The following is a 19,867-nucleotide window of genomic DNA, read 5'->3' on the forward strand; positions in this document are numbered from 1 at the left end:
GTCCTGCGCTTTCTCTCTATTGTGCCCATTATAAGCGATGGAATTACGCAGCAGTGTTCACACACTGCGTAATTCCAGCTCTTTTTTTTATGGAGGCGCAGGAGAAACTATGGATACTCGCCTATCCGATGGATGGGAGAGGTGTCCTCTCCGGTCCCGCCGCTTCCAGCATCTGCCGGTGAACCGTTCAGCTGACTGTAGCTTACCGGCTTGTAAATCAGCTGACCGGCCGCGGTCAGCTGACAGTCAGCTGATCGCTTCACAGCAGATGCTAGAAGCCGCGGGACCGGACCGGACTGCTCTCCCATCCATCGGATAGGTGAGTATCCATAGTTTTTTTTCCTTTTAAAGCAGTGTATGTACTGCAGCCAGAAGCTGTCTGTACATACACTGCTAGGGGGACACTCACACACCCGACACATAGACACAGACCGGACACACAGACACATACATTACATACAGGTGTCCATGCTCCTCACACTTCATTTCTCCTGCACCTCCGTAAGAAAACGCAGGAAAAAACGCAGTGTGTGAATGGAGGTGCTTTTTTTACCTGCGTAAAAAAACGCAGGAAAATACGCGCGCGTAAAAAAAAAAAAAAAAAAAACGCAGGGAAATACGCAATGTGTGAACGCAGCCTTAGGATATATAAAAGGAGAAGCAAAATCTTGCGATCCCAACGTACTAATTCCCTTTTATAAATCACTGGTGAGGCCACATCTGGAATATGGGATCCAGTTTTGGACTCCACATTTTAAAAAGGATATTCAGAAGTTAGTCAGTTCAAAGGCGGCAACCAGATTATTACAAGGAATGGAAGGCCTCTCATATGATGAGAGGTTGGAAACGTTGGGCTTGTTTAGCTTAGAAAAAAGACGCCTCAGAGGAGATCTCATTTACATGTATAAATATATGTGTGGTCAGTACAAAGGACTAGCACATGACTTATTCCTTCTAAAGACCATACTAAGGACCAGGGGGACCTCCTTTACGGGTGAAAGAAAGGCGATTCCGGCACCTGAATAGGAAAGGGTTCTTTACAGTAAGAGCAGTCAGACTGTGGAATGCAAGAGGTAGTGATGGCAGATACTATAAGGCTGGGTGCCCACGTAGCGTTTTTCAAGCGTTTATGCTGCGGAATTTCCGCAGCGTAAACGCTTGTGAAACGCTAGGTAATCCACACCCCATGGTCCCCAAGGGGATTCCTCATGTTCTATGCACATGCTGAGGATTTTTCCGCAGCGTTTATGCTGCGTACAAAAATCCGCAGCATGTCATTTAATTTTGCGGAAGCGCAGCGGAATGGCCGCCATTGACTTGCATTGAGACGCATAGAATGCGCGTCTGTACATTTGACAAGCGGATTCTATATGCGTTTAAATGTGCGGATGGTACCCAAGTCTGGAGGAGAGAAGACTCTCATCCAGACCTGGGTACCATTCTACCTGTAAAAAAAAGAATAAAATAATAAGTAAAGTTTATACTCACCTTTCCGAAGGCTTCTCTGCATGCCGGCAGCGCTGAAGGACCTTCGGTGACGTCACAGTCATGTGACCCGCAGGCCCTTCACCGCTCTGTCTCGCGATATGCCGGCAGCCGGGAACCAGATGAGAACGAGCGCTGCAGCCACGCCGGACATCGGGGGTGAGTATAGCTTTATTTTATTTTTACGGTTCACACTGTATAAATCCATGCTGTTTGCATGGATTTATACAGTGTGACCTAGTTGTCAAGCACTTTCCAGGTGATGCTAAAATTGCCTGGAAAGTGCTTGTCAATCTGCATGCGGAAACGCATGTGGATCCGCATGTATTCTGCAGGAAAAATGCATGAACAATCTGCATGTGTTTTTTCTGCCAGAGAGATGCAGAAATGCTGCAGAAATTTTCTGCTTCATTTCTGCATCGTGGGCACATAGCCTTACAGTTTTCAAAGAAGGGCTGGATGGTTTCCTCGATACACGTAACATTGTGGGTTAGTTAATTTAGACAAAATGTGCAATTGGGGGAGAAAGGTTGAACTTGATCGACTTAGGTCTTTATTCAACCTACGTTACTATGTAACCCCTTACTGATGTAGGATGTAGAGGTACAGCCTGTGCCAGGTGCAAGTGTATGGAGCTGGCTCAGAAACTAAACTTGCGCCATACAAGGCAAGTGGGTGGCATTGGGTTGCACTGCCAGAACCTTCTTCAAGCAGCAGGGATCACAGCTGGCTCTGATCACTGCTATTTAACCACTTTGTAGCAGGCCTGCACCAGTGGGATGTTCATCTTCTCCGGTGATGCGATTTGTGTGTGGGGGTTGGTGTTATGGGTTGCCATAGCAGCCAGAAGGCGCCTTTCACTGCCATGATTGTACTGCTATCATGCCCTGCATGTGGCTTGACTTCATAGTAAATCTTGGTTTTAACTATGTACTGAAGTTTTCCGGTATATAATGCGACAATTGCAGGTTCAAGTTCCCTATGGGGACTAAAAAGTATTCTTATTTACTACATAGAATGGTTGAAAAAGAGACCAAAGTTCATAGTGTAGCTGATAGGAGCTGCTGAGATCACGAATTGGCTGCAGCGCTGTTGATGCGATGTCCATGCTGCAGAGAGAGAGGCTGCAGCGTAGCGCAGGTGCTTGACCTGGCAAGGGAAAACGCTTGTGGGGCAATGTTGTTATGCGAAAAAAAAGGAAAAAAGGTTTATTTTTAGTTGCCACATACCCTTCTCCCCCCTTCCCCCCACCAAAGGAAAAAAAAATTGCATAAACCTAAAATTGATAGCAATCAAGCTTATCATTTTTACAGCAACAATGGTTACTGTAGTCCCAACCCTCCAATTGATCTGGTGTCACTCCTCTTGCATGTGGCCATTGCACCTGTAATGTGCCATGCTACGATCATCATGGGTGCAAATGCCATTAACGCCAGGGATTTTTTTTTTTTTTCTAACTAGTGACCGCAATTATTAAATTAAAAAAAAAAAAAAAAAAAGTTTTGTTTTGGATAACCCCATTTTAAATTAATGTGTATGCCAGAATGGTTCCCAAAGTTATGGTTCCAGCAAAAAAAAAATGGCCACATTCAACCATGTTGGGCCACTCTTAAAACTGGGAGACCCTCATATCCAATAATTGATGTTTGCGCAACCAAAATTGAATCATTCAGCTTGAGTTAAGTGGTGGTCTGTGTACAAGAGCATAATCTTGCACAAAAAATGTAGAGTATTGCAGTGGTTTGACACTGCTCCAAACTCCTTTTTCATCTTGTAAAGATTACCCTTCGTAGTGGAGGGAAGAGACCGGATTAAACCTATCGCTGAATGATGGAACGCACAATCTTTTGCAAAAAGAATTGATGCCTGAAGATGACATCTGATTGGCTTTGAAACATGTTGTAAGTTTTCTTTTTTGCAAAAGATAGTGTGCTCCATGTGGCAGCGCTCCAATATTCCAGTCACTTCCCTGCACTCTTCACCATTAGACCGTCAGTCGGTCTCACCGGAAGAGCAGCCAAGAGGAGATTGGATTCTCAGTGTTGTGCCTGATGCTCGCACATCTGTACAGGGTGAATAAACCTGGTTATAGCACCTATATACACTGTTCTGCGCTCTTCTTTGATATTTTCCATAGGCATTTTCTAAATAGAGTAGTGTTAACAAGGTTGAGAATAAAATGCATTAGTTAAGGGTCAAGTTTATAAACCTGTGCGGTACCCATATTTGTAAGTGTAGAATCCAACATTGAAGGGTTTGTAGCTACTCGCATATTCTGTTCTGACCCCATCAATAACCCCTTTAAAGGTGCGTTCCTTTCGGGGACATCAGGCCATAATATTGATCCGCTACCTCAAGGATAGATCATCTGTGTGGTAATAGTTTTAAAACTGTATAAAAACTATCGCCAAGGTTATTTCACTCTGCATCGATCGGTATTGTTGGATAGTGCTTGTCTATGCACTCCATCTTGTAAAATGTAGCTTTGCCCCCTGATAGATTCCAGCTTGTATCCTCTGGGACCATCATGCGCAGTGCTTTCTAATGTATGCAGTGTACGGACGCTGGCTGGCACTGTACAGAACACAGGGCCAGAGGGGAGTAGTCGGGTGGGGAGTGCCATGATGGAAAGTTTTCTTCTGTTGCCGTCTTTTAAGATTCCCTTTTTTTTCCCCCCTCCAATAGGTGGAGTCGTTTATATTGGACCAAGAGGACAATTCCGTTTTGAAAACCGCATCAGAACTTTTTTTATCAACTGCTGCAGAAGTAGCGGACCTGAGAACAGTCGATCCAGCAACACAAGCACGTTTAGAAGCTTTACTTGAGGCAGCAGGTATGCAGACATGCAAAAAAGTGGATTATCACATCTTTATAAAATCTTCAAGGTTTAAGCATTCAAACTAAAAAAACAGACCACCATGGAAGCGATTAAAAGCGAGCTGCCACTCTGTGTCCATAAGAGACAAGTGGCAGCATTCAGAAAATTCCGATCTATCACATTATAAAAATAATTAACCAGATCGGTAGACAACGTAAACGGAGAAAATTCAAGATAGCCAAAATTAGGGTACATCATATGCTGGGATGGGGTTAAAAAGAAAACTTGCTTGGTTATCTTCAGCAGTCCCATAGAGGATATATTGTAAGGTGGTGAACGGCCACCGCTCCCTTCCAACTGGACATTTCGAGGCCAAAATTCTGAATTTGTAGGGGTTTGGTGATCGAGTCCCCACAGTCTCCAAATTATCACCTATCCTTTGGACAGTTGAAAACTTTTAAATGTTTGCAGTAACACTTCATTGCCTATCCAAAGGATAGGTGATAACCTGCAGATCAGTGGGAGCTCGACCACTAAAACCTCCATCAATTCCAACAACATGGCTCTGTAATGTCTTATTGGGATGGAGTAATGGCCGTGCATATTACCTCTCTTCCCCGTCCTTTCATGCTCTATGGGACTGCCGAAAGTAGCCGAACAGCTACTTCTCCATTCCAATTGGGAATTTCAGAGCCCTGTTTCAGGGATTGGTCGAGGCCCCATCAATCGGACCCCCATAATTCTGCAAGTTATCACCTTTCCTATGAATAGATTACTGGTTATTCTCAACATTAAATATTTAGTGTCCGGTCTCTACAATGTGAATAAGCTAGAAATCCTCTAAAAATGTCAAACAAGCAATGGTCTGTATGATGCGCGGAAGGATTGTTCATTCAATCGGGGAAAACAAGTCCAAAATAGCGGATCTCAAACCCCCAACCAATATCTGTTTTGTACGAGTACGAAATGGATGCTTAACTCGAGTATATTATCTATATCAAAAATGTGTTGGTGTACATTATCACTAGATTTATTTATATATGCTGGAGCTCTGCTCCTTTTTCCATGCTGAGCAGTGGGCTGCAGTGCGGTTTGATAAGCGATAGATGGAGGATCTCTGGATCCGGACTCCCACTGACCCATATTACTTGCTAGGAAGGGACTAGATGGTAGTTTGTATTGCCAGATTTTACTACTTGTCATAATGGTGGTGACATTTTAGATATCCGTTGGCCAAGAAGGGTGCAATTCATCCTAACAACCTCCCACCCCATACGCATGCAGGCCATGGCTTCGCATGTGTGTTGTCGCAATGGGGAGAGGATAAACCTGCTGTGCTGTATAATACCTCCTTTGTTGGCTTCTCTTCAGAGAGAACAAGGGCATGAGGGATGTTCAAGTTCAGCATGGCATTCCCTTCTTTCCTCCAAAATCTGCTTTTAGTGCAGACAGTAGGACAGTCCAACAGTAATTGGTGGGTTTGGTCAGCATTAAGCAGGTTCCTCTAGTGTAATATTGATGAGTGTTAAAGCAGTAACTAAACAGTATGACTTAGTTTTGGTGTTCTATACACCGTTTACATCTAGCCATTACCGGAGCTGGTCAATGCTGACTGGTGGGAGTTTCGGACACGCACAGATTTGATATTGGTGACTTCTCCTAAGTAAAGTCTTTACTATACTTAGGAAAACCCCAATAGTCTAATTTGGGTGGCCTTCTTAAGGGTACAGATTCGTCCCCCTTGTGTTAGATTTTACTGAATTGTTTTTTATGGTCACATGATTTTGCTGTGTAATACAGGGATTGGAAAACTATCTACTGCTGATGGAAAAGCCTTTGCGGATCCTGAAGTTCTTCAGAGATTGACCTCATCAGTTAGCTGTGCTTTGGATGAAGCTGCTGCTGCGCTGACCCGGATGAGGGCGGACAACATTCATATGGGACAAGTAGACAAGTATGTATTAATGCTCTGTAGCATACACTATGCATCAATAACACTTTTAAATGTAAACCTTAGAGGGCTCGTCCAAGACTTGTATATTGATGACACCTATCCTTTAGCCGTGTGTGAAAGTGTAAAACAAATGTATGTTTTTGAATGAACACTAAAATGATTCTGGGAAATATGGCAGAGAGGTCTAGAACAACTGACGGTACAGCTAGTGGTTGCCAGTGACAGGCTTTTTAGCTACTTTGTATGACCATCTTAAAGTGGCTTTCATGTGAAAGATCTTCATCCCTGCTCACAAGTTAAAGCCCTGGCAATCAATCTGAAGATCCTGTTCCTCCTCACTCCTGTCTTTTCTCAAAAATTGAGATAAATACCTTGTGAAAATCCGTGAGGTCCCCTGTTTTTGTTGCTTTTTTCAGTTTTGTTATGTCATTCCATTGCAGAGAGAATAATATTTTGTTTCTTCTGGAGCTCAGGATGTGAATTCCTAGCTTGCAGTCCTACCAGGTGTTTCTTCAGAGATTTCACATACTCCGCTCCAAAAGTAATAAATGTGAATCTCTGCCACGGAGCAACGCAGCATAAAACAAAGTCCGAATCGGGTGAGCTCAGGCATTTTTACAAGGTATTTAATTACATTTTTTGAGCAACTGACAGGTCCTTCTTAAAGGAGCAGCATTGATTGTGCTTTAAAACTGCTGCTCTATAGAAGTTTAATTCACAGATTTTTATTATTGGAAATATGACAACACTCTGAAAAATATAAGCCTTAGGCTATGTTCACACGTTGTTTTTTTTCAGCAGTTTTTTATGCTAATTTTTATCTGTGTTTTACAGTACCAGCAAAATCAATGAGATTTCAGAAATCTCATGCACACAGCTTTGTGTTTTTTGTCATTAGTATTTTGTGTAAAACCTTGGGTTTTGCAAAATGCAGCATGTCACTACTTTCAGCATTTTTGAAAGCAATGGGTAGTGGAAAAAACGCTGAAAAAGCGCAGTGATCAGGTTTTGCTGCATTTTTTTGGTGCCAAAACCTGAGGAACTTTAAATTGGGTTATTTTTTTTTTTTTTGCCAGTAAAGTTGATCAGCATGTACACTGATAAAACCGAAGTAAAAATTGCACCAAAAATGCAGCAAAGTCAAAGGAAAACCTCCATTTTTGAGATGGTAACTTCACTGCCAAGAGAGCAGGTTTTGCTGCAGCAAAAACACAATGTGTGAACATAGCCTTAGTCCTACCTGATTTGTTCTGCAGGATACGCTTCCACTAGAAAAGTGATGTTTTCTATACCTACCAGTTACTCTAAGGCTGTGTGCCCACGATGCGTTTTTTAAGCGTTTCCGCAGCGGAAAAAACGCTGCAGAAACCCTTAAAAAATTCATGGTAGAAGGTCTGCCATGTTCCCCATTGATAATCCGCATGTGCTGTGCACATGCTGCGGAAATTTCCGCTGCGGATTATCATTGCGGAAAAAAACGCAGCACTACCAATTATTTTGTGGAAGCGCTGTGTTTTCGCCGCCATTGACTTGCATTGAAATGCATGGAATCCGCATCACTGGATCTGTACATACGGATTCCATGCGTTTCAATGTGCGGATGGTACCTGATTGTGGAGGACAGGAGACTCTCCTCTGGACCCTGGTACAGTAGAACCTGTAAAAAAAAAAATATATCATATTTACCTTCTGACGGCCCCCCCTACGCTTGTCCTCCCTTGCCGGCAGATCGCGGTGGACTGAAGTACCTGCACTGAAGTAATTTAGTCATGTGACGGCAGGTCCTTCAGTGTACCGCGAGCTGCTGGCAGCCAGGAAGGAGAGAAGCAAGACTCCGGGGGCCATCAGAAGGTAAGTATAGATTTATTTTTTTATTTTTAAACATTCTTTAAGGTCACACTAAATAAATCCATGCCAGTTGCATGGATTTATATAGTGTAACCAAGTTGTCAAGCACTTTCCAAGTGATGCTAAAATCGCTTGGAAAGCGCTTGTCAACCCGCATGTGGAAATGCAAGTGAAGAACGCTTCACATCCGCATGTCCCTGGCAGGAAAACGCATGTACAATCCGCATGTACAATGCAGAAACGCTCAGGAAAAAATCCTGAGCATTTCTGCATCGTGGGCACTTAGCCTAAAAGTGAAAGCTCTAAGCCCAGTAATTGTGGTCTTCATAGTCTGTAATAAAAAGAGCAAGAAGAAAGAACTATATTAATGTTCTGACTGTTGGAATTGGGAAAGAAATAATTACTTTGCTTGACAATCAACGGTGCGTTTTACTTTATTTAAAACCTTTGCTGTAACCACGGTGTTGAGCCTATAAGTAATGATTTTGCGTTCTTGTTATATTGCATTTTTTATGCGGGCACAATTTGCCTGAACAAATGAATCTATTGGTAGGTATTTAGTTGTACATTTAGGGTGAAACTGTCAGCATGAAAGACGGTATTCCCTCTGACTTGCTTTCTATATAGTGGATTCTTAATGGAGCCATCACTAAAATCTCCATGTCAACTTAATTAAGAAAACACCCAGGGTCGCAATGTTGTTGCACTGTGAAAGCTAAATTTATAGTATTTTGAATCTTCATCAAAACCAAATACTTGTTGTTGCTCTCCCCGCCATATACGTGTGGACGTCGATGGATTTGTGGTCCAGTATATACTACTCTCCTCCCACCAGGACATGTAATGGTTGGCCAATGAATTTTCATCCCCGTCTGCCAACCCTCAAAAAAGAAATCATTTAAATTAATGTTTTTCAGAGACTAAGTGACAGACAATGTATAATAATAGTTGTATCTGGTTTACAAGGAAATATAGTAGCTCAAATAATCCTTCTATTAGCATTCTGGATAACGATTAATCGAAAACCATAATTTACCACTGCTCACACCTACAGTTACCAGCAGTTACTACAGAACTTTCCCTCTATAGTACAGAGGCCGAACGCTAAAAAAAAAATCACCACCTTGACTTGCTCCATATCTAATAATTTATGCCGTTTACTGCAGATCCCTGATATTGCCATTTATATGCCAGAGGAGAAGGGCCCGCATGGTGAAGAGCCCAGAGCCTTGCTTTCCGTGGCATGCCTTTATATATAGTGGTTTCCCATATTACCTTTGTGATGTGGTTTGGTGGCACATACTGGCACAGGAAGCTGTGTGCATGGTGCCCAAACCAGCACAAGCGTGAAGTCCGCTGCCACAGTACACATGGCTGTGTAGGTAGCTGGAAACACTGGTAAAGTATGTATGGTAGGCCTCCAAACGACCTTCTGTGCTGGCAGCGTCCTTGTGCCGGTTTCCAGCTCACTGTTCTAGTTGGATGCAAGTCTGTCCTTGTAGTTGGAGAAGCCGTTCATGAAATGTGGTATCTAGGGGACTGGCTCACTGGTCTACATGTGCTGGTGTCAAATATTGGGACCAACCTGGCAGATGTGCAGGTTTTATTCTTGTTTCCTTTTATAGGGTAACTAAAATTTTTTTTTTTTTTTTTTTTTGCATTTGCCAAGTTTTCTATGATTATACATCCTTTCCTTATTTTGCCGCGTTTTCTTCTAAGCACTATGCAGAGTTGTCATTACTGCCTCGTCTTACCTCCAACTGGAGGAGCCCATCATTGCCAAAGCTTGTTGGGCCCAGCTATCCGCCCAGTTTCCGAGCAGTGCTTGCAGGCTCTAAAGCAATGGGCCACCTCTTATGCACTGCAGAGGTGGCCAGAAACGAGCTGGAAACTACAAAAGAGAAAATCCCTCTGTTCTCAAAAGCAGAGAGGATTCTTAATGAGGGTAAAGGTCAGTGGTTGGTGTTTTTTTTTTTTTTTTTTTTTTAAATTTACCATAGAAAAAGTCAGATTTGTTACTGATTGCAACAGAAAATGATTGATTACAAATAAAACATCATTTTTTTTAATTTTTTTTAAATCCATTAACAAATACATTGTTTTACAGTCGCAGTTTAGCTGAAGCTTGTTCAGATGGAGATGTAAATGCCGTCCGTAAACTCCTAAATGAAGGTAGAAGTGTAAATGAGCATACTAAAGAAGGCGAAAGTCTTCTTTGCTTGGCTTGTTCAGCTGGATATTACGAACTGGTACAAGTGAGTATAGCACAAAGGAAAAAATTTCTCTAATGTTTTTACCAATATGTACTGTAGATGTCCTCCATTTCATTAATGAATGCTGTGAAGGCACCCATCTCCGCCATCTTTCTACACAGGGTGGGCTTCAAAGGAGTTACTTTTGCAATGTATAGTGAAAAATAAAGGTATTGCACTATGTAGTGCATGCAATTGCACTTATGAAGGTTCTTTGGGCCATTTATGGATGTTTGAATCTCCCCTTTTATAATAATAATTATTTATTGCCATGTCTGCAAAAGTCTGTATTTTGAAAATCTAATAACGGCTTCTAAACTGTGTAGCTGTGGAAGCGGGGGTCCGGTTGTCAGAGACCACTGGAGTCACCCGAAAGAAGGCACAGACACAATGAACTATCATTGTGTACACAGCGCTAAAGACTAATATCAGAGTTATGACTCTTGGGGAAACTTGAGGGGAAAAAAAAAGTGAAAACCTAAAAATTGCCCACTATGGGAAGGGGTTAACAGCATGTAAGCTGCAAATCTTGTTTTTTTATTATCTGGGGTGGATGTGATCTTTAAAGGGTTGTCTCATCCTTAAAGAACTGCAAATCATCAGAAGGGCTGAGTGACCTGGGCAGTGCTGCAGAATAGTGCCATGTATTATAGGGGTCCAGTTTCCTGAGACACTTTATAGGGGCAGTAGACACACTGCAGAATACAAGCCACATAATATAAGGTTGCGGGAGAGTCACTTGTGTTTGTCATACTATTACAATCTTCCCACAAGACTCTTATGATTTGACATGCTCTTGAAAACTTCCAGGTGCTGCTTGCAATGCATGCGAATGTTGAAGATCGAGGCAATAAAAATGACATCACTCCTTTAATGGCAGCAGCTAGTGGTGGATTTGTGGATATTGTAAAGGTTCTCCTTCTGCATTCTGCCGATGTCAATGCTCGCTCCTCCACTGGTGGGTAACTCAAGTCTCTGGCTCTCTCTTACTTTACAATGATTGTTGGCGTTCATTATTTGCACAATTATTTTCTTTCTAGGAAATACAGCCTTAACCTATGCCTGTGCTGGAGGATTTGTTGACGTAGTTAAAGTTTTGTTGGAAGAAGGTGCCAATATAGAAGAGCATAATGAAAATGGACACACCGCATTAATGGAAGCTGCCAGTGCTGGTCATGTTGAGGTTGCAAAGATTTTGCTGGAAAATGGAGCTGGCATTAACACTCATTCAAATGAATTTAAAGAGAGTGCACTGACATTGGCATGCTATAAAGGTTTGTTGAGAAGAGATAAAATATACGCTAGCGATTTCTGCAATGATTTACTTGGTTGTCAATTTGAAAAAAAAAAATTCTTAAAAATATTTCTAAAAATGGATCCTTTACTTAAAAAATGTGAGTTTCCAGCAGCTTCATTTCCAGTTTCTGCTTGGCATGCCTGCTCATATCTGGAACAACGGAGTCCTAGAACAAGAATTGGGCTGGCTTAGCTGCTGAAATGAGCCAGCCCCATTCACAGAACTGATGGCGTCTCAATGCCAAGAACTCTCTGATGTCATGCACAGACAGGAAATGGAGCTTCTGGGACTGCCCACTCCATGCAAACTGATGTTTATTAGGAAGTTCTCTGTTTGTTACAAAAACATTTAAGGTGTAGCCAGAAATAAAGAATAGACTGGCTGTGTAAATAAGAGATTAAGCATTTGCCCCTTTCCACGTTCTGTCTAGTTGCCATTTTTTCCTGGTCATAACTGCGGAGTGGATGATGGCTGACCACTAATGATGCACTGTTATAGGGAGGGGGTCTGCTGCTGACACTGTTAGAGAGGGGTAATGTCCCTCAATTCTGTACTAATAACCCTATCCTGGTATATATGGGCCCCCTTCTTCCTGTTATATGTGGCCCCCATCCTCATCCTGGTATGCATGGCACCTTTCATCCTCATCACACTGCACGCAAAAAGCAAAGGATTCTACACCCCTCCCATCTGCTCCTGCCCTGCGTCCTGTTTTGCTGCCAACAGCTGATCTCACCGTGTGAGCATCTCATGTCACTGCCATGCGCCCTCACATGCTGAGATGAGCTGCCAGAATAGTCACTGTTCCCCACGCTGGGACTATGGGTGTGGGGAGTAGTGACTATTCAGTCTCCTTAATAGCGGGCGCACACTGTAGCGATCGCGAGTGCCTGCTATTAGAGCATGAATATTCACTACTCCCCACACCCATGGGAGTAGTGAATATTCATGCTCTTTAATAGCGGGCACACGTGACTGCCGAGCTGCTGCAGGAGCCGATGGCTGCTGCCGACACTATGCACCTGCTATTAAGGAGAATGAACAGTCAGTGCTCCACACGCCCATGGGCAAGGGGAGCAGTGAATATTCATTTTCCTTAGCGCCGGGCAGAGTGTAGGCTTCTGTGCCCCGCTCCTCCGCCACTGTCACACCACCCACAGCAACAGTATAATATAGTACATTTGGACTATAAGACGCACCCCCCACTTTCCTCCAAAATATTGGAGGAATAAAGTGCGTCTTATAGTCCGAAAAATGCGGTATGTCTCAAATCTGCTTTAGTCATACATGAAAAAATAATCCTTGCTTTTTTTCTGTTGAACCCATTTTTGATCTGGGAGTCAATTTTTACCATAATTGGTGCATCAGTCTTTTAAGTATTGAACTAAACATCTACACATTAAAACAATAAAATATGGACAGCACATGGAGGACATCCGTTTTTTTTCACTGGGCCATGCTTTAGGACAAGCTGCATCCTACTGCTGAGGGGCGGTTTCTAAGATTGTTAAACACTATCCCGTTTGGTAAGCTGTGCTAAAATGGGTTTATAAGAGCTGAAAATGCAAAATTCCTGCTAGACTTTTTTAGGAATAAACAGTGCAATATCATGCAGACTGAAATATGGGCAAGGCTGTCTACTGTTAGCATTCACTTCTAAGTTTAGTCTCACTCCAACTGAGTTTCCACGTCAAAGAAAAATAACCATCGAGGGTTAACTAAACTTACACATGTGGTCAAAATTGTTGGTACCCCTCGTTTAATGAAAGAAAAACCCACAATGGTCACAGAAATAACTTGAATCTGACAAAAGTAATAATAAATTAAAAATCTATGAAAATGAACAAATGAAAGTCAGACATTGCTTTTCATCCCTGCTCCCACAGAATTTAAAAAATAAAAATTAAACTCATGAAAATAATGTGACAAAAGGGACATGTTAAATGAAGTTGTGTCCACTAATTAGCATCACAGGTGTCTACAATCTTGTAACCAGTCAGTGGGCCTGTGTATAGGGCTACAGATACTCACTGTGCTGTTTGGTGACATGGTGTGTACCACACTCAACATTGATAGATTTACTTTAATTTCTTTGTAAACAAAAAAAGTCAGATTCCATTGAACAGAAACTACTCTCCTCTACATGGAAATTGCAACGCCAAGGATCAATTAAACAAATTAATGATGAGAAAATGAAAATATTTTTTTTTTAAAACATCTTGAATTATTTACTATTAAGCATGAGGGCCACACAAACTTACACAACTTGGCTACAATCCCTTAGTGACCGTCAATACGACTTAAAAGTGACCTGAGATATGTGCATAGCATCCCTCGATGTGTGAAAATGCAGTGAGTGTCAGCTGTACACTGTAGCGAACACCCTCTTATATCAGCCAAGATTGGTGTTGACTCTGACCATAGCTGTTTAACACCTTTTAGATGCTGTTAATAGGGACTATGGCATCTAGATAGTTAAAGGGACTCTGTCAGCACAGAAGGACTGTTCAATGAAGTCTCAGTGCTCCATGCCAATCATTAGACCTTCACACCTGCTTGTTTTCCCTCAATCTTTACCCCTCCTCTTCTTTTACAGCTCTGGCTTCATTGAGCTAGAGAAGGCAGGAGATTGAAAGCAAGCTGGTGGGACGGTGTATTTAATGATTGGCCCCGCCATGAAGCCCCAAGCGCGTGTACTTGAGTTGTACAGTCGTTCTGTGCTGACAGTCCCTTTAACAGAGGGTGGGGGTTCCATCTTTAAAACCCTTTCAGCACCCTGAGATCATTGTTGTGTGGTCCTGTTGGTTACCATGGCAATTAATGGCCTTAGAATCAGCCAGCTATAGCGGCCTATTCAGAAGTTAGCAACATTTAGGTAGTAAAAATAACATTTTTCACTATTGTCATGCCGCTTTGCATTAATTCCTGAGCAGCACCTGAAGGGTTAATGAACAACCTGAAAGCAATTTTGAATATATTGAGGGGGTGCTATTTTTAAAATGGTATCTATTTTGGGGGTTTTCTTATGTCCCCCAATGTCACTTCAAAACTGAGTAAGTTTTCAAAATCAACTTGAATACAATGAAAAATGACTTCATTAATTTTAAAGCTTCTAACATACTAATAATAGAAAAGAACATTTTATAGATGGCGGTGATGCAAAGCAGACATGAGGTAAATGTTAACTATTTTGTGATGTATGACTATCTAGATTAAAGGGATAATCAAAAGTTTGAAAATTGCTAATTTTCACATTTTTAATTTGTTTTGTATTCTAAAAATATCAACTTTAAATTTACAATTCTAAAATTATAATGTCACAAAAAGTCTCAATCACTGGGATATGTTAAAACAGAGTTATTGCCACAAAGTGACATGTCAGTTTTGAAAATTTTTGCCTGATCACTAAAGGGTTAATTAAATGTTAATGGCTGCCTGAGGAATGTTCTGCCATTCTGAATGCATTTGGACAAATCATCAAGATCCACTGCTGGCAGCTGTTTTTACAGTTGCCGACCAGTGATGTCCCAGATGTGCTCAACAGGGAGATAAGTCCAGAGCATGTGCAGGCCATGGTAGTATCTAAACCTACAACTTGCAAAGTGGCGTAAACTGCCAGAACAATTAAAAATTCTAACTTTATTAGCATCAATAAAATACAGTGTAAAAAGAGACATCACACAAACACCATACAGATCGGTTCCAATCTTGAGCAAATACAGCAGGGATAACTACTAAATCATGTCAAAAAGTCTAAAACACTATGCATAAGACATAAAATTTACATCAGTATATGCCACACAATTGCAGACGTGTAAACCATACTTAGTCAGAATGGACATTGATAAAGGACTATCTGTATGGGACCTGTAGGGCTTCATGAAGCCGATAGATGGTGGTCCTATAACATAATAGTACTGCTTACATGAACATTGAAGGTCCTGCTAGGCACTGTAGAGCCATTAGCACATTTCCCTAAATGGGAGGAATAATAGACAAAAGGAAAACCATAATAATTGGCATGCAGCCCTACATGTCCCATAAAGATAGTCAGAATGGACATAGTCCTTTATCAAAGTATGGTTTACATGTCTGTGCAATTGTGTGGCATATACTGATGTAAATTTTCTGTCTTATGCACGGCGTTTACTTTTTGACAGGGTTTGGTAGTTATCCCTGCTGTATTTGCTGAAGATTGGAGCCGATCTGTATGGTGTTTGTGTGATGTCTCCTTTTACATTGTATTTTATTGATGCTAATATAGTTTGAATTTTTAATTATTTTGGCGTTTTTTTTTTTTTTACTCCACTTTGCAAGTTGTAGGTTTAGATTTTGATAGGTGTAGCCACTTGCCTATAGATGACCTATAATATAGACCATGGTAATATGTTTAGGTCATACAGGCTTGGTCAGCTATTGCAAAATTGTGTATTTCTTATTGTGGTCCTCATACATAATACTGAATAATTAGAGATTTTGAAAATGTTTCCCATTTTATTTTATCTTTTGGATATAATTTAACATGTCTCTCGATCCTGTGATTTCCGTCATGGTGTTACAATTTCAATGTATGGCCGACAGCGCCCCCCCTCCTTTTATATACCAGTAAAATCAAGACGCCGTGCGGGGGTGAGAGGGAGGGGAGAGGGTGCAGCTACATGATGTGGCCTTTGTGCCATGGTTTCAGGCCCTTTGGGTGTCCAGGTCAGAGTGCTGGAAAGCGAGAGCCAAAGAGCCAGATGTGGTGCGCAGGCCGCAGTTTACACTGGTCTGATCTATGCTGTAACATGTACAGAGGCATTCTGTTAATACTTGTTTGTTTTTTGTTTTTTAAATCCTAAATTAAATTGTTTCGCCCTCTTGCCTTCCTCCATAGGACATCTAGAGATGGTTCGTTTTTTGTTGGATGCTGGTGCTGATCAAGAGCATAAAACGGATGAAATGCACACTGCCTTAATGGAGGCCTGCATGGTATGTACTTGTAGAAGACTATACAACTTATTTAGTTACTTAATGGATCATCAAATTTTTTTTTCTAATAAGTGATAAAATGTAAAACATTGATGGTTTTTACATGCTTACCGTATAAAAATGGGCGAGATCTGTTCACGGGTATGATCTCACTCCTCCCACTGCCTTCTGGGTGTTTGCAGAAGGATAAGAGGATGGAGCTTAGGATTACAGTGCAGAGATGTTTTGTTGCTGACTGCAAAGTGATACGGACTTGTGGACCGTGTCACTGAGGACTGCTGGCAGTGACTATTTTGTTAGTTAGTTTCACTGATCACTGTATCACAACTCAAATAGGATTAGATACCCAGACTGTGTTACACATAAAATTACAGAAATAGAGAAAGCAATCCTTGTTTTTCTGGGGTCTAGTTACAATACGAGATCGTGCACCTCTCACCTGGGAAGGTTGTTCATAGCCGTCACAACGCTGGAGAGGGCGCGTGAGTCCACTAGAGACGGCTGCAGCACCAATCTCTGGTTCCTAGGCATATACTTCTGGGAATGGAATGAAGGCTTGAGAATCAGGACAAACTTGTGGGATATTCCAGGCTCTGCCAGTTGGTGAAGGATGTTTTAAAGTCAGGTTGATGAATTTTTAATGTATTACGTGTTACGGAGTTGATGCACCTCATGATGTATCTGAGGAAGGAATTGGATCAACTCCGAAACACAATATTATAAAAACTCTTCATCAACCTGACTTTAAAACATCCTCCTTTACCATTGACAATGTCTGGAACATTATAGGTATAGATGCACAGCTCAGCGCACAGAGGGTAGGTTATAAATGTGTAACCTTTTGGGTCCAACCGTTAAGAACCCTGCCGATCCAAAGAATAAGGTCCCAAAGTTCCATGTGTGAATGGAGTATTAGTTCTTATATGTAACAATTAGGATTGAGTGAGCATGCTCTGATATGAAGTTATCCGAGCGTGCTCTGATCGGACAGAGGAGCCGGCGTGCTCAAATGCTCTGTTAGCCGTGGCTGTATGTATTGTGGCTGATATACTGCTGCTAAACATGCGGAGAATGTCAGCCACGATACATGCGGCTGCAGCAATCCGAGCACGCTCTGATAACTCTATATCCAAGCATACTCGCTCATCCCTAGTTACCATTGCTCCATTCATAGCTGCCTCATATACAGTGGGAGCCCCACATTGTCCCTTATATAGGCAAAAAACCATACTCCCCTTGCTCCCATTCCTGCAGCGCTCTGCTTTGGTCTCTGGTGCACTGACTCTTCGCACAGCAGACACGATGAAATGACGTCAGTCTGCTGTCTGCCGGACACGCTACTTGGTGGAAGGAGCTGCTAGTATTCTCCGCTGTCAGCATCCTGAGTATGCGTATAGCAGTGACGGCGTGCGAGGGTATGGTGACGCCCATGGGCCACGTCCTTCATCTGTCTCTGTCCCCGGGCCGTATTGGAACTGCCAGACTGCCGGATGTGGCCCCCAAGCCGCACTTTGCTCAGCTCTGGTCTACACAACTTGTTTATCTTTAATACTCCGTGTACAGTACAAAGGGCTAAGGGAGCTGTGGTGTAAAGCATGGCAGCCATAAGGTAGAATAAGGAATAATAAAGTGCCTGACAAGCTGCAGCTTGTCAATCATACATTGTGCATCTTGTAAACCTATGTATTTTAACCACTTGGCGCCAGAGCCTGTTTTTGCCTTCGTGACCGGGCCAATTTTTTCAATTCTGACCACTGCCAGTTTATGAAGTAATTACTCTGGAACACTTCAACGTATTCCCCTGATTCTGAGTTTGTTTTTTCGTGACATATTGTACTTCATGATAGTGGTAAAATTTCTTCGATATAACTTGTGTTTATTTGTGAAAAAATCGGAAATTTGGCGAAAATTTTGAAAATTTTGCAATTTTCAAACTTTGAATTTTCATGCCCTTAAATCAGAGAGATATGTCACACAAAATAGTTAATAAATAACATTTCCCACATGTCTACTTTACATCAGCACAATTTTGGAACCAAAATTTTTTTTTGTTAGGGAGCTATAAGGGTTAAAAGTTGACCAGCGATTTCTCATTTTTCCAACAAAATTTACAAAAACATTTTTTTAGGGACCACATCATATTTGAAGTCACTTTGAGGGGTCTTTATGACAGAAAATACCCAAAAGTGACACCATTCTAAAAACTGCACCCCTCAAGGTGCTCAAAACCACATTCAAGAACTTTATTAACCCTTCAGGTGCTTCACAGGAATTTTTGGAATGTGGAAGAAAAAAATTAACATTTAACTTTTTTCACAAAAACGTTACTTTACACCCAATTTTTTTTATTTTCACAGGGGTAACATGAAAAAATGGACCCCAAATTTTTTTGTGCAATTTCTCTTGAGCGTGCTGATACCCCATATGTGAGGGAAAACCACTTTTTGTGCGCACGGCAGGGTTCGGAAGGGAAGGAGCGCCATTAGACTTTTTGAATGTAAAATTTGTCTGAATAATTAGCAGACGCTATGTTGCGTTTGGAGAGCTCCTGATGTGCCTAAACAGTGGAAACCCCCCACAAGTGACACCATTTTGGAAACTAGACCCCTTAGGGAACTTATCTAGATGTGTGGTGAGCACCTTGAACCCCAAGGTGCTTCACAGAAGTTTATAATATTGAGCTGTAAAAATAAAATTTTCACATTTTTCCCACAAAACCGTTTTTCATCCCTTAATTTTGCATTATCATAGGGGTAATAGGATAAATTGCACTATGAAATTTGTTAAGCAATTTCTCCTGAACACGCTGATACCCCATATGTGGAGGCAAATTACTGTTTGGGCACATAGCAGGGTTCGGAAGGGAAGGAGCGCCATTAGACTTTTTGAATGTAAAATTTGTTTGAATAATTAGCGGACGCCATGTCACATTTGGGGAGCCCCTAATGTGCCTAAACAGTGGAAACCCCCCACAAGTGCCACCATTTTAGAAACTAGACCCCTTAGGGAACTTATCTAGATGTGTGGTGAACACCTTGCACCCCCAGCTGATTCACAGAAGTTTATAATATTGAGCCGTAAAAATAAAATTTTCACATTTTTCCCATAAAAAATGTTTTTCATTCCCTAATTTTGCATTATCATAAGGGTAACAGGATAAATTGCACCATGAAATTTGTTGTACAATTTCTCCTGAGTACGCCGATACCCCATATGTGGGGGAAAACCACTGTATTGGTGTA

The 19,867-nt window shown here is 41.7% G+C and overlaps 1 protein-coding gene across 1 annotated transcript in view; it reads left to right on the forward strand.

Annotated features, from left to right (window-relative positions):
• Positions 1 to 19,867, forward strand: part of LOC141164394 (ankyrin repeat and KH domain-containing protein 1-like) — a 200,983-nt gene that overhangs the window by 51,277 nt on the left and 129,839 nt on the right. Inside the window, exons 2-7 of the mRNA XM_073649568.1 lie at positions 4,171 to 4,318; positions 6,104 to 6,257; positions 10,213 to 10,360; positions 11,168 to 11,315; positions 11,398 to 11,631; positions 16,531 to 16,625. Coding sequence (XP_073505669.1) covers positions 4,171 to 4,318; positions 6,104 to 6,257; positions 10,213 to 10,360; positions 11,168 to 11,315; positions 11,398 to 11,631; positions 16,531 to 16,625 — 927 coding nt within the window. The remainder of the gene's footprint in view (positions 1 to 4,170; positions 4,319 to 6,103; positions 6,258 to 10,212; positions 10,361 to 11,167; positions 11,316 to 11,397; positions 11,632 to 16,530; positions 16,626 to 19,867) is intronic.

Source organism: Phyllobates terribilis, unplaced genomic scaffold (assembly GCF_046119375.1).
Source record: "Phyllobates terribilis strain yellow unplaced genomic scaffold, ASM4611937v1 Scaffold_10__3_contigs__length_209671492, whole genome shotgun sequence".
Taxonomy (NCBI): Eukaryota; Metazoa; Chordata; class Amphibia; order Anura; family Dendrobatidae; genus Phyllobates; species Phyllobates terribilis.